Source organism: Apus apus, chromosome 19 (genome assembly GCF_020740795.1).
Source record: "Apus apus isolate bApuApu2 chromosome 19, bApuApu2.pri.cur, whole genome shotgun sequence".
Classification (NCBI taxonomy): Eukaryota; Metazoa; Chordata; class Aves; order Apodiformes; family Apodidae; genus Apus; species Apus apus.
In genome coordinates this window covers 3,859,031-3,872,438 of record NC_067300.1, presented here as the reverse complement: position 1 = coordinate 3,872,438, position 13,408 = coordinate 3,859,031, and the positions used below count along the sequence as shown (strand labels likewise).

Here is a 13,408-nt window from a genome sequence, read left to right as displayed (position 1 = left end):
AGGAAGTGCTTTGCAATTACCCAATTCTGAATGAAATTAACATTCCGTGGCATTTTGCAGTAAATGGTTGGTTTGCACACATGAGTGGAGGCAATTAGCTGGGAAGCAATTGAGCACCGTGACTGGAGAGAGGATGAAGAAGGGTCAGGGCAGCTGGTGCTGGGAAGGCATTTCCAGAGGCTCCAGCTACCTCTCCCTGGCAGGCTGGGCATTCCTCTGGGTCCTGCTGGTTTGAGGAGCATCTCCCCCAGCTGCAACAAGAGCAGGAACTGCAGGAAATCTCTCCTGCTCACTGTAGATAGAGGGGACTGACAAAGCTTTGCAATGAAGAGGACAAGCAAAGGGCAGGTGGGTGGTCAGAGGGGTTGTGGGGTGCCCTCTGGTGCTCCCTGGGGTCCCCAACCCCATTGCAGGATGCTGAGCCAACACAGGTCTCCACCCCCTCCCATGCTGTGCACCAGCCTGTCCTGTCATCCCTCCTTCCCCATCACATGCTTCCAGCTTGATTAAAATCCAATGATGACTTTTTTTTTTTTTGAGATCTGTTAAACTACTGAAACTTTTGATCCTATCAGGATTTTTTTTTTCCCCCCTGCCTCATACCAGATAAGGACTGTGCTGGCTCTGGGCCCAGAGCTGAGGGTGGTGGAGAACAGGGTAGGGAAGCAGTCATCTCATGAATATATGAAGGAGGAAAGTACATTTGTTCAGCTTCCTTCAAAGGAGACATCTCAAGTAAAACTTTCTCTCTTCTTCTGCTACTCTCCCCCTCCAATTTGCAATTAAAATCAGACTATTACGTATAACATCTATTTTTATAGCAAGAGACTTATTAATGCATGTGATAATCTATTAATGTATTAATACCTATGTTAAAAAAAAGTACACATTTTCTATTTTAAAACTCAAAAAAAAAAAAAAAAAAGGGCCAGGAAAGAAAAGAAAGAGAAAGTTAAGATGGATTACAAGTCTCCCTGGTTCCCATATTCCTCTGTTGCTGCATCTGAAACTCCTTCTGTAAAAGAGCTCCTTAGGGAGAGATTGATCCTCCCTCGTGCTGCCCTGGCAGGCTGGGCTGGGAGCCAGCTCTGGCAATGAGCAGGGCCACGTTTATCACTTCCCCTGATGGGATCACCTAAGGATGGTTCAAGATGTATGGATTGCAGGAGGTGCTTGGTCGCCTGATGTATGGGCATGTGTGGTTTTTCAGAGTCACAGAATCTTAGGGGTTGGAAGGGTACCTCGATAGATCATCTAGTCCAACCCCCCTGCCAGAGCAGGATCACCTAGTGAACATCACACAGGAGCACATCCAGGTGAGTTTTGAATGTCTTCAGAGAAAGAGACTCCACAACCTCTCTGGGCAGCCTGTTCCAGTGCTCCATAACCCTTACAGTCAATAAGGTTTTCCTTATATAGAGGTGGAACTTCCTGTGTTGTAGTTTGATGCCATTTCCCCTCATCCTGTTGCAGGGCACTGCTGAAAATAGACTGGCCCATTCTTGGCATCCACCCTTTAGATATTTATAGACATTAATAAGGTCCCCTGTCAGTCTTCTCATGACTAAACAGCCTCAGGTCTTTTAGTATTTCCTTGTATGACAGATGTTTCAGTCCCTTAATCATCCTTGTAGCCCTCCATTGTCCTGGTGTCCATGGACACAGTGTACCTACACATAGCACATGATGAAAACTCATGGAGAACAGAGGAGTGGTGGGACAGAGAGCCTTGCTCAAGCACGGTAGAGGTGTTTGGTGACTGGGGAAAGAAACGGAGAGCTCAAGTTCCCTGTGTTCCTCATGTCTCTGCCATATCCTCCATGCTCTGTGGCAGGACGTTGCTCTCCACAAGTGTTTTCCTCCCAATATGTGTGAAGCTGTTGTACAAATCTCTCCCACCCTCATCGCGTAGGCATCAGTGTAATTGTCTAATTTTATGCTAGTAGAGCTCTCTGCTTTCTGGAGCTTAGTACCTTCAGGGTGGCACTGTTGAAAATCAGTCTACATCCCAGATTCACAACAAACACTGTTGCATATTTCATGCTTCAAGAGGCAACAAACAACCTTTATTTGAAGCTGGTGAGAAAATGGGGTTTCCTCCATGTGGAAAGCTTCCAGAATTATGAGATTTATGCTCATCCTAAGGAGAATTGGAAAGTTGATTTCTTGAAATATTTTGCAAAATAAAAATTCCCGGAATACTAATCCAGAAATATAAAAATGTGTTTGTCAGAATTCAGGGGTTTGATTTGGAGAAAACAATTATAACTTTATTAAAAGCATTATATGTAGCTGATGTTTATATGGTGGGTTGTGGATGTGGTGATGCATTAGACCTTTCAAGCTAGTGTCAGTGATTCCCAGGAGAGAACCCTCCCCTGTGCCTAGAAAAAAACAGATTATTTGAAAAATACTGGAAGCAGGACTTAGAGGGCAGGAGATGGGCATGGAGAGGAGCTGGTGTGTGAGATGAGGGGCTGTCCCACACGTGGCCACAGGTGCTGTTATGAACTCATGTCCAGGCCAGGAGGTAAAAATCCAACCAACCTTGGCTTCTGATTGTGCCCAGACTTTTCCGTTTAATCCTTGTTGAGTTTGACATGTTCTTGTGAAATGAGTTGATTCCAGCAAAGTGACGTGCTCAGTTGAGCAGTTCTTGTGACTTACTTCTCTCTCCAAAACTCGGGGAACATCTTAACCACTGTTTAAGTTGAGGCATCCATAACTTGCCTTCTGAGACTCAGAAATCAAAGAGAGGGCTCTGAAAATCAGGGGCTTAAAAGTGTATATATATTTTTAAAATTATTTTTTGCTCAATACCTAGTGTGGGAAGCTCTAACAGAAGCTGCTCTTGCCTTTCCAGTCTTCTCCCTGCAGCTGTAGGAGTAAAGATATTGTGTGAGGAGGAGAGGGATAGTCATGGCTCCAGGGACCAAAATTTGAGCACCAAAGACTGGGTGACTTGGAGAAGATGGCACCTTTGCAGACCTTGAGCCTCACCACTCTGTTTTAATTGACTGTAAACATCAAGCTATGGAGCTGTCCAGCTCTCCCAATGGCCCAGTGACACCACAAGGCCTCATGCCTGGTTAGAAAAAGACCTACTGCCCTTCCCCTGTGGTCCAGAACAGCATCAAGTGGGGCTGCCAGGTACTGGGTGGATATAAAGCCTCTGTGGGCTGCAGGAGCATTGGCTTAGGCTGAGGACAGCTCTCGAGTATGTGGTGCAGCTGCTCCATTGAGATTCTCTGAGGCCATGTCTGAAGACTCTAAAATGTCTCAGGGAAGACAAGGGTTTGTTTCCAAGGGTACTTCTATTACTTCCAGCTCCATCCCAGTTTCCCAGCTTCTGCTGTCAGGAAACAGGTTGCACAGTTTGTTTTGTTTTGCAGTTCCTTGTTGCTTGGGTGGGACCCTTGGGGATGTCCTGGGATGGTGAAGGCACCATCCAAGTGCAACCGGTGAAGATGGAGGCATGCAACTAGTGCATCTCTCAGGTATGGGTTGTAGGTGGTTGATCCAAGCCTGAGACTGTGTCTTGGAGAATGCCTCCTGGCCACTGAAGGAGATGAGATAATAGTTTTGTTATCTCCCCAAAACAGCCCCATACCCAGCCCCTGTGTCTGGACAAGGTAAAGCTCTCCTGGCTGCTCTGGGAGTCCTGCAAGAGCTGGAATGAGCGTTGCCACTTCCAATCTCTGTTGCAATGTATTTTTACCCAAACATTGCTCATATTGTGCAGTTTATGACTTTTTTTTTGTGGTGGTGTTGTAATTTTTAAGCCAAACAACATATTTTCCCACTGCAATTTATGCCAGCAGAAAGGAAGGAAGAAAGAAAGAAAAGCTATTGGTATGAATTGTTTTGTGGGAGATGTGCAAACACAGAGGGGAACCATAGGGAAAGCAAACTGCTTTCAAAATAGCACATGGGGGTGGACAGGAGGGTGGTGTATGAGGGGACCATGCAATGTGCTCTACAAAAGGGATGTTAACCTTCAACTGTGTCCTGAAATTGCTGCCAAAGGTGGAAACTGAGTTTGTGGAGGCTGAGAATCCTCGTGCTCCCTCTGCTTCAGCTTGCTCCTGGGGTTGTTCCGCTGCTGAAAGTCCTCACGATAGGATGGGGAGAGACGGAGATCATAGTGTCGTGCCCAACCTCTGTCAGGCTGGAGAAACTCTCAATGTGGTGATGAGGATGTGAACTCAATAGTCCTGATGGGTTTATCTCCTGGAAGCCAGGGATGAGAAGGAAGGTGGTTTGGCAAGCTTTGCTCAAGGAAAGGATGTGTTTGTCACCATCAAGAGGAGCTGGTGGTGGGCTGCTGGGGGGCAGCACCTACGGGCAGTGCAGCAGGGCCATCTTGGCTTGTGTGTGCCACCTGCAGCCCAGGAGGGTCCTGTAAGGAAGAACTGGGGTGTCAGTGCCCTGCAGTATCTTGTGTTCCTGTCCTTGTTTGAACTGTTAAAGCTTCAGTGGGAGTGGGAATGCCAAGTGTGTGTGTGTGAGACCTCATGTTTGCTGTGCTGTTGTGTGATGCCCATAGGGCTGGATGGTGGATCCCTACCCCTGGCTGTCCAAGCTCAGTTGGGTGACCATGGAAATCCACGTGGCAAAGCCCAGGTAACAGTTTGTGGTGGACTGTATCTCTTTTATGGATGTGATGATACCCCCACGGTCAGCAGGGTCACAGCAGCCTTGGTGAGTGCTGTGCCTCATGACCTTATGGTGCATTGATTTCTTCTCCTTCTCCTTTCTCGTGGTTGGCAGTGTGTGAAAGGTCCTTCCTTCATCCTTGACCCCTGGTGTTCATTCAGGTGAAGCTCAGCTACCTTTAATTTGTTGGCAAGCTTTTCCTCCATGCTGGCCATGTCAAACTCTGCTTGCTGAGATCATGTTGAAAAGGGTTTTTTTCTCTTTCCTTTTATTTTTTTTTTCCTGTTGCTCAGACCCCCTGAACTCATAGGCATGGGGAGGCAGCCATGTGCTGGTGCACGTGAGACGTTCAGAGTGGTGCAATGCACCAGCTTTTTGACCCCATTCCTGGAATAAGTATTTGTAACATCATCCCAAGTAGCTGGCGACTACAGGGACCTTCTTTCTGCCAAGGTAACGCTCCCCCCTTGCTTTTGGCATTCAATCCATGGCCGAGTACGTGGGCAGATGCCTCTGGCTGGACGTGCTGAGAGCAGTGGCCAGATGGGGTCCAACCACTATGGTGCTGATTGTTCCCATCAGCTGAGCAGGGAGCATGAGAGCTATGACCCCACCACTCCTGGTTAGCTGCAGGCATGGTCCTCTCCTCCCCCCCAGGCTTCCCTTCTGGCCTCTTTTCAGTACGTAACCCTCAGCCACGTGGTTCCGATCTCCCTGCCCTGCTCGCGCATGTCACACAAGGATCAGATAACTTGTCATCTGTTGGTGGGGAAGCCCTGCTACGTTTCCTCCCAGCAAAAGAGCTGCAGGGGTGGGCCTCCCCAACCCCTCCCATCAGCGGGGTGCTGAGCCACACCAGTGCTGCCACAGCATCCTTCCCAGCACCTTAGTGGAGACTGGAGCAGGGGGTCAGGTATGTGCTGCCAGGTGTGGGACTGGGCACTCTTTGGAGATCTTTCCCCACTCCTGATTAATATTTTTTCCCCCTGCAGTGCTGCTTGCTGAGGCACCCAACATTGTAGGATCTGCTCATGCCTGCTGGAAATGTCAGGGGCTTTGGGGAGCTGCCTTTGTTCTGTGGTGGTTGGGGGAGCCTGGCATTGAATAACTGTAAGACGTAACATAGTGGGTCCCTTAGGCCACCCTCTTTCTGGAGCTGTCCCTGTATGGTTCCCACCCTCAGTGCTCATGCAGGCAGTGGGTTTGATCCTCATTTCTCCATTGCCTGGTGAAGCAGTGCTGGGTGGATGGATCCTCTCCCAGGTCCTCCTGATGTGCCTGTGCCCATGGTCTGCTCTTCTCTGGTGCTTCTCTCCCAGTGGCTCTGGCAGATTTTGGTACCTTCTCTGTAGCCTGCTGGGGCAGAATAACACCCTGGGGTGGTTTAAAACCCTTGTCCCTGGGAAGGGTGGGGATATAACCTTTGGGATTCAGGGAGAAGAAAGGAGGAGCTGCTCTGTGGGCTGGTGTGGCACTGCCTGTGGCACATGGTGGTAAGGGCTGTCCCTCACTGTGTGTGGGTGGTGGGTAGAGCATTCTGCTGCAGGTTCCACATTTCAGTCAAATCCTTGTCTGGGATTGCAAATGCCTTGTCCTGCATGGCCAGCTTCTCATCTCATGCTGAAATGGCCCCTGTACCGTGCTGTGAAGGGCATTACAGCCCATGGTCTGGAGCAGTTAGGCACTGCAAGGAGCTCTGTGCAGATCTGGTGTGTCTCTGGGCCTGGGAGATACGGTGGGGTGGCCCATAACTCCAGGCAGGCTGGGAAGCTCCAAGGTGCTCACTTATACCTCACCTACATGTGATGCAGGGTGGCTGTGGGGCTGGTGATCCTGGCCACTCCATGTGGACAAGCTGTGTGCTGGGGGAGCTTCAGGAACTCATCAGAGGAGCTTTATGACTCTGGCAATGGAGATAGGACAGAGGTTATGTTCTGCTAATGAGTTTATTCAAGAAGCTGACAGAGGCTAAACCATTTGTTAAGTCTGGGAGACCTCTGTGGCTGGCAGGAGGACAAACTTTTTGATCCTGAATTTCATCTTTGCTTTTTGCAAGTGGTTCCATGATTTCCCATGACCTTCAGTTGTCTGGGTGGGTGCTGAGTTTCACAGGACAATTCTGGGTTTGGGTGTTTGTGTTTTTTTTTTTTTTTTTGCATTACTGGATAGAGGGGATATGAGAGCAAGGAGAGGAGCTGCTTAAATACCAGCAAGGGGTGATGTGCTTGGGTGCTGCTGGACAGCGTGGGAGTGCAGCCCCTGGAAGACCCCAGGGATTCCTGCTGCAGCTTGGAGTGTGGTCCCACTCCAGCCTTGCCCATCTCTCTGTAGTTCCAAACTTACTAGCTGGAGACTACCTGACCCCCAAAAAGGCTGCCAAGTGTAGGGTTTGACTCTGAGCTCCCAAGGCAGAGTTAAACCCAACCTGAAGCCAGCTGGGTGCCTGGGGAGGTTCTCTGTGTTTTGAACCCTTCTGGCTGTAACTTGGAAAAGGGCCCAGTGCTTCCAAGTGCCCCACGTGCATATGGGGGAGGAGGCAAGGAAAAATCCATAGTACTGGAAAGCACTGTGGAAGTGTAATTTCAGTAAACTAGCAGTTTTCCAGTTTCTGCGTTGTTAGCAAGAAGTGGAACCTGCTGGATGAGTCCCTGTGGTGCCTTTGAGGGTCTTGACGGAAGTTCCTGCAGCTCTGGCTCACGTTGCCTTCTGCAAGGAAGGGGTAGTACAGGTGGTGGGGTCACGATGGCCTGGTCCTCTTTTAACCACTCTCCCTTTGTCCGTGTTGCAGCTCCCGAGGTGACACAGGAGACAGTGGAGTCCCTGATGCAGAAGTTCAAGGAGAGCTTCCGCACCAACACGCCCATTGAGATTGGGCAGCTGCAGCCCGCGCTGCGCAGCACGTCCGTGGGGAGACGGAAACGCCGGAGCCGGCCCCGAGGTAGGATGCTGTGGTCACCCCCTGCCCCTCGAGTGCCCTGGGTTTGACCGTGTCCAGAGGAGTTTGGCTGGGGAGGAAGGCAGGAACTCCTCACCCTCGCTGCTGGATGTGGGGGACCCTAGAACTCCCTCATGACAGGATGAAGAGGGGCAAATCCCCCGCGGCATCTTCTGGGTGGTCTGTGGAGGTGCTCGGGACTGGTGTCACCTCACATCTCCCTAGGGATTTATCCAGTCCCTGCCAGCTCCCCGGCTAACGGAGGTGTGGTGGGAGTGAAACCATTCCTTGCTAAGTTTTTATTTCAGAGGAAGGTGTGAAGCTCATTTTGGCTGTAACTCACATCACTGGGACCTTTCTTTGTTGCACTTCCCAAGTTTTTTTTGGACTGTATTTTTGGGGGCCACACAGAAAGTGGGAGCAGCATTCATGGTTGCTGGATACAAAAGCGTGGTGGGGGCTGCTCAGTTTTATTTGTAGCTTTAATAGCCATTGCCAGCTACCTGGAGCAACAAGAGGAGGTTGGCTGAAACAGCCCAGCAAACTGGATTTGGTCCCTGTGTTGCCTCTGAGGGAAACTGCCTCCTTCTGTTGTTACCAGTTTTTCAAATGGTCCTGGCTGTGGGGTAAGTGGTGGGTGCTGAGGCTGTGGGGGGGCTTTGGGTCCAGATTTCCAGCTGGGAGGATGCCATTGGCCTTCTTGGCTACAAGGGCACACTGCTGGCTCATGGTCATCCTCCTGTCCACCAGGACCACCAGGTCCCTTTCTCCTACACTGCTCTCCAGCAGGTGAGCCCCCAACCTGTACTGGTACATCCAGAGATGATGGGCAGAGGAGTCCTTTGGCCGTGGTCTCCCCTACACACTGGGGGTCTCTGTGACAGCACTGGGAACTGGGAAGGAATTACTTTTCTTTTTGTTTACTGTTGGTTTTGTTTTCCATTTATTTATGAATCTTAAATGTGATCTTTTATTCTGGATATGTTTTCCTGCAATACAGGCCTGGAGAGGGCTTTTTTTTTTATTATAGCTCTGCCTATAAATTATTCACTTAGCATGAAGAAAATGTTCTGAGTCTTTAACCAGTTTAAATTATTTGGTTTGTTTTCTGCTATTTATTCAAACACGTATATCTGGATTTTAGCGTGTGTGTGTGAGTGCTTTGGGGTCTACAGTGACTCTCTGGTGAAGTTTCCCTGATTCCCTGCTCCATCCTCATTTTTTTTTTTTTTTGGTGTTTTTATTTCACTTTTAAGCTGCCTGAAGGCAAGAGGCTTTTTGGTCACTAATGGAGCAAGTCAATTAATCCCCTCAGCTGAGCTGAGGAGACACGATGCCTGGCTGCAGGCAGAGCTGCTGGCTGCATGGGAGTGCTGTGTGGCCCCGAGCCAGCCCGGCTTGTTCCCTATCCCTGGGGACATGCATCCTTTATCTCCCACCTCCTTGCACTGGAGCCTCCCCTGCCTTCCTCCAAATCCCCAACTGCACCATGCTAGAACACTCCTCAGGCCAGGGGAAGGGACTTCTCAACCCTCACTCCACCACCACTGCCCCCAGATCCCTCTGCCCAGCAGTAGCCACAGGAATAGTCAGTGGATACCAGGACAAGAGAGTCCTTGGTTGTTCTCCATTTTTGGTAAAAGTGAGGAGGTTGGCTGGAAGGGCCCAGGTTAGCTGGGAGCATAATACTGTGACTGCTCCTCATCTACACCAGGAGCAGGACATTTCCTTGGGTCTCTGTTCCTCCTGAGGGTCCCCCACAGATGGTTGTATGTTGTCTCTGAGATAGTGGGGAGCTGTGTATGGCTCCAACTGCCAAGGCCTAACCTATGCTGGGGATTCAGGAGCGGACTGTGGCTTTGAATGTTTCCACCTATGGAAGCCCTCACTGGCACACCCTAGAAAAAAGACTGTAAGGTGTCAATCATCAGAAGCCAGTGAGCAGCCCTGAAAAGCAAGCTAGTTTCAGCATCTCTGATGGAGATCTGATTCCCCAGGTGCTTTAATTTATATATATTATATATATAAATTAATTTTCACTTGCAAAAGTCATGGCTGGGCACTGCTGCTGAACCTGTATCCATGCATTTCCCTACTCCTCTCCAGTGCCGGAGGGTTTGTTTTTACAACCTGTGCTTAATTGTCCCCCCAGCAAGTGAGTGGTTGGAGAGCTATTGAACATTAAGGTTAAATGATGATATCACAACTCACAATGTTTGCTTTTTACATCCAATTGCAAATACAAACCCTCTGCCTCATTAATCCTTTGCAGTCCATGGGGTTGTTTTTTTTTCTTCCTCCCCCTAAAAGAAATTGTCCATTTGGGATGCATTTATTTCCCTCTAACAGCCGCGTGACAGTTCCACTGATGGAGTTTGTGTCCAACTTTGTTACTGGGTAGTGACAAGTCAGCCTGACGGATGCATGCATGTAATTATTTTCTCACCGATTTAATTAACGCTTAACCTCACCAGAGCCCTACAGCCTAGAGCACTCCCCCTGCAGGAGCTGCACCCACCAAAAACATTTCCTCCCTTACGGAAAGGCTCCGAAAGGGCTCCCAGTGCTTCTCCTGCAGAAAGATGGGATAAAACAAACAGCCCGGTGCCCCAGCCCAACAAAAACAAATCTGGGCTAAGCTTTGCCTTGCCTCGCTTCCCTGCACTAAGTGCGTTTAAACTGCTGCCTATTGCTTGTCATTAAATCTGATTCTGTGTTAAGTGTTTCTAACAGCTCTGGGAAGGGCTGTATTTTGCTGAGAAGATCGACTGAAAAAAAGCCCCAACACATCCACATCACCCTCTCCATTTGCAGTACTATATAGCTTTATTTCATGCAATGCCCTTTTCATACAAACTTTCTCCCCAAACACTTTTATCGAGTGAAGCGCATTTAGAGTTCATGAATAATAGAGGATGGTAAGAGCTGAGGTGCAGGAGAGGTGGGCTGGAAGGAGGATATCTCTGCTGGGAGTTGGCAGCATGGCAGGGAAGGATGCTGTGGTCAAGAGGCTTTGGCTTTACTGGGTCCCAAAATGCAGCCAGGCTGGTACCTGGAGCATCCCAACCAGGCTCCCCTGGAGAGGGGCTTAATATGGAAGCGATGTCCTGGGAAACGTGGGAGGGAGGCAGCAGCAGAGGGACCAGGGATGAGGGTTTGGCCGATGGAGCACCCTGCGTGCTCAACCCAGGGGTTGGGGGTGATGTCGGGGTGCAGGGCTAGAGGTGGCGTCGGGGTAGGCCGGTGTGCTCACAGAGGGGGTCTGGTGCCCTCTCCTGGGGCAGGCCTTTAAAGCACCCTGCCTTTGAGAAGGAATAAGCGATTAATGATCCTCCTCTCTGAGCCGGGCAGTTGTAAGGGCTTTTTGTGCTTTAGAGGTCTTGGCTGGCCCATGATGTACCCGAAGTTACCCCTGGGAGGAGAGCCATGGGTTCATCCATCATCTCCCCTCAGCCAGGGCACCTCCACTCCTCCCTCACCCTCTCAGTCTGTTCCACGGTGCTTACAGAGCATCACGTTTCACTGGCAAGTTTTTTGGGGGGCTTCAGCCAGGAGCTTTTTACCTCATTCAAGTTAAAGCATCGTGTCCAGCTCCATGAGTTGGTCCTTGCTGAAAACAGAACCCTTCACAGCTGCACAAAAGCTGTGGTCTGGGACCAGCGTGATCCCAGTTTCCCAGGGTGGAAGACATGAGGCTGTCACCTGGTTGTTGCACCTCCTGCCCCAGGTTGGGTTTTTTGGACAGAGGTAGAAAGAAAAGGGAAGATTAAGAAGCATCTTGTGTATTTTTTCCCCTTCCAAAAATCACATCTGATTTGCCTTTCTCTGACTGTTTTTGATTTTTCGTGTGACTGGTGAGCTTTTTGGGGATAAATGAATTAAACTGAAAATGACCAGTTAGCTAATTGTATGGCTCCCCATCCCCCTGCCAGCCCTGGGCCCACAGACCCTGCTGCAATGCTTAGGATGAAGGGAGGGGACTTTCCAACTGTTTTTTACTGGGAAGTGTGGGAGTAGAAGAGCTTGTTGAACACCCAGAAGACTGTGTTGCACAGGGCACACAAGTGTGGAGTTGGAGTGAAATCAGTGCAGTCAAGCAGGGAGGTTGAGGGTCTTGCATGCTGTGGTGTGTGCAGGGTTTGTCTCTTTCTGGAGGGGAAGAAAGGAAAAAACCATTTTACATTGACAGTGGGCTGTGGCAGAGGGTTGCATGGGCACAGGTGTCACCCAGGGTGACACCATTGGGAACAAATACAATCTCCCACTTGTATTATAATACCCAGCTTGGAGGGATTAAGTATCTGAGAACAACTTGGTCTCAGTTGGGAGTTATCAAAAAAGCTCCCATTACTCTTTTTTTTTTAAATTATTAACTCAGTTTTGATTTGTTTTGCATCTGTTTTGCTTTCCTGAGAAGCTCTGTAACCTCCTGGCTTTGGGGAAAGGATTTAAAATGTCAAGTTGGCTTTTCTTTTAATGACAGAAATTCACCTTTTAAAAATACACGTGGCTTTGGCTAACAAAAAGTCTCTGGGGATAACAGAGCCTCTAATTCCTGAGTTTTATTTCCTTAGTCCCTGTTTAGCATTAACTCTACCATCTTTAATTATGCCACGGTGAGAGCTGTTTGCCTTGGCACCCCGCCTTGCTCCCCACTAAGTTAATATCAGGCTCCAAACAAGCGCCCTGCCCCGGCGTGTGGCTGAGCTGCGATCTATTTGAATGGATTAACGAGCTTGTAAATCTGCAAACAGGATTAGAGGCAAGAGCATCTTCCTTGAGCTCCCCCTCCTCACCTGCCTCCTAGCCTGCCTCCCCAACTCCTGTCCCACTGCCTGGTTCCCAGGTGCTGGGACAGGAGGTGGGGAGGCAGGTGAGGAGGGGAAGCTTTTTTTCTTAAATCTAAATGGCAGGAATAAACTGGGTGTAAGGGCAGTGTAACTCCTTGGGAGAGCTGCTGCAGAAAGTTGCCAGTACATTACAGGTACCTGGCACTGCCAAGTTGCTGTTTCCCCAACCTCTGTTTTTTAAGTATCTTATTCAAGCATCCTTGGCCCCCTCATGAACATCTTTGGCCCTGTGCCCCAGCTAGCAGCCACTAAGGGCAGCCCATGTCCCAAGCATGAGCATCTCACGGAGATTCTGGGGCCAGTTAAACAAGAAATCAGGCTCTCGTGGCAGGATCAGTCATGGATGAGTGCTCCTGTGTCCTACAAGCTGCCTCAACTGGGCTCTGGGAGCCCCAAAACCACCACCAAGGTGTGTTCCTGCATCCCTGGTAGTGTGAAGGGTTGAAAGCACATCTCTTGCAGCTGTTTCTTTGCTGTGGACTCATGTTTCAGGCTGCCCTCTGCCACCACGCGTTGGGTCAGAGGAGACGTTTCCGCTGCGTGCTGGGGACCTGCACCAGGTCTCCTGGCTCCTGTATTTATACATCCTGCGCAGTGCTGGGTAATCAGAAAATGCAATATCGCTGTCACCAGCTCTCTGAAGACATCCAGGCTGAGTAATTTAACATGTCAGCACCATCCATCACCGAGACACAGCCAGCAAACAAACACGGAGCAGCCCGAGGGGGCTGGGCCGGGGGCTGGCAGAGCGCTAGCTGCCCGCTGCCTGCACTGGCTGCCTGCACACCTTGGCACAGGATGTGAGTGCAGAGTGAGCACCAGAGACTGCTGCTTCTGTCTGTTCCAGCCACCTGCCTACCCATAAGGGACTGGGTCTGGCTCATGGGAAGGGGACAGAGGGATGTGCCGTGTCCTGCCTGTGCTAGTAACGTCCAGGTCCCTCTCCTGGGCAGAGGAGATGGCTTTG

At 49.8% G+C, this 13,408-nt stretch overlaps 1 protein-coding gene across 2 annotated transcripts in view; it reads left to right on the top strand.

Annotated features, from left to right (window-relative positions):
* ASTN2 (astrotactin 2) overlaps positions 1–13,408 on the top strand; it is a 332,514-nt gene that overhangs the window by 94,864 nt on the left and 224,242 nt on the right. For both annotated transcript variants that reach the window (XM_051636914.1, XM_051636915.1), the window contains exon 4: positions 7,445–7,594. In XM_051636914.1, coding sequence (XP_051492874.1) covers positions 7,445–7,594 — 150 coding nt within the window. The remainder of the gene's footprint in view (positions 1–7,444; positions 7,595–13,408) is intronic.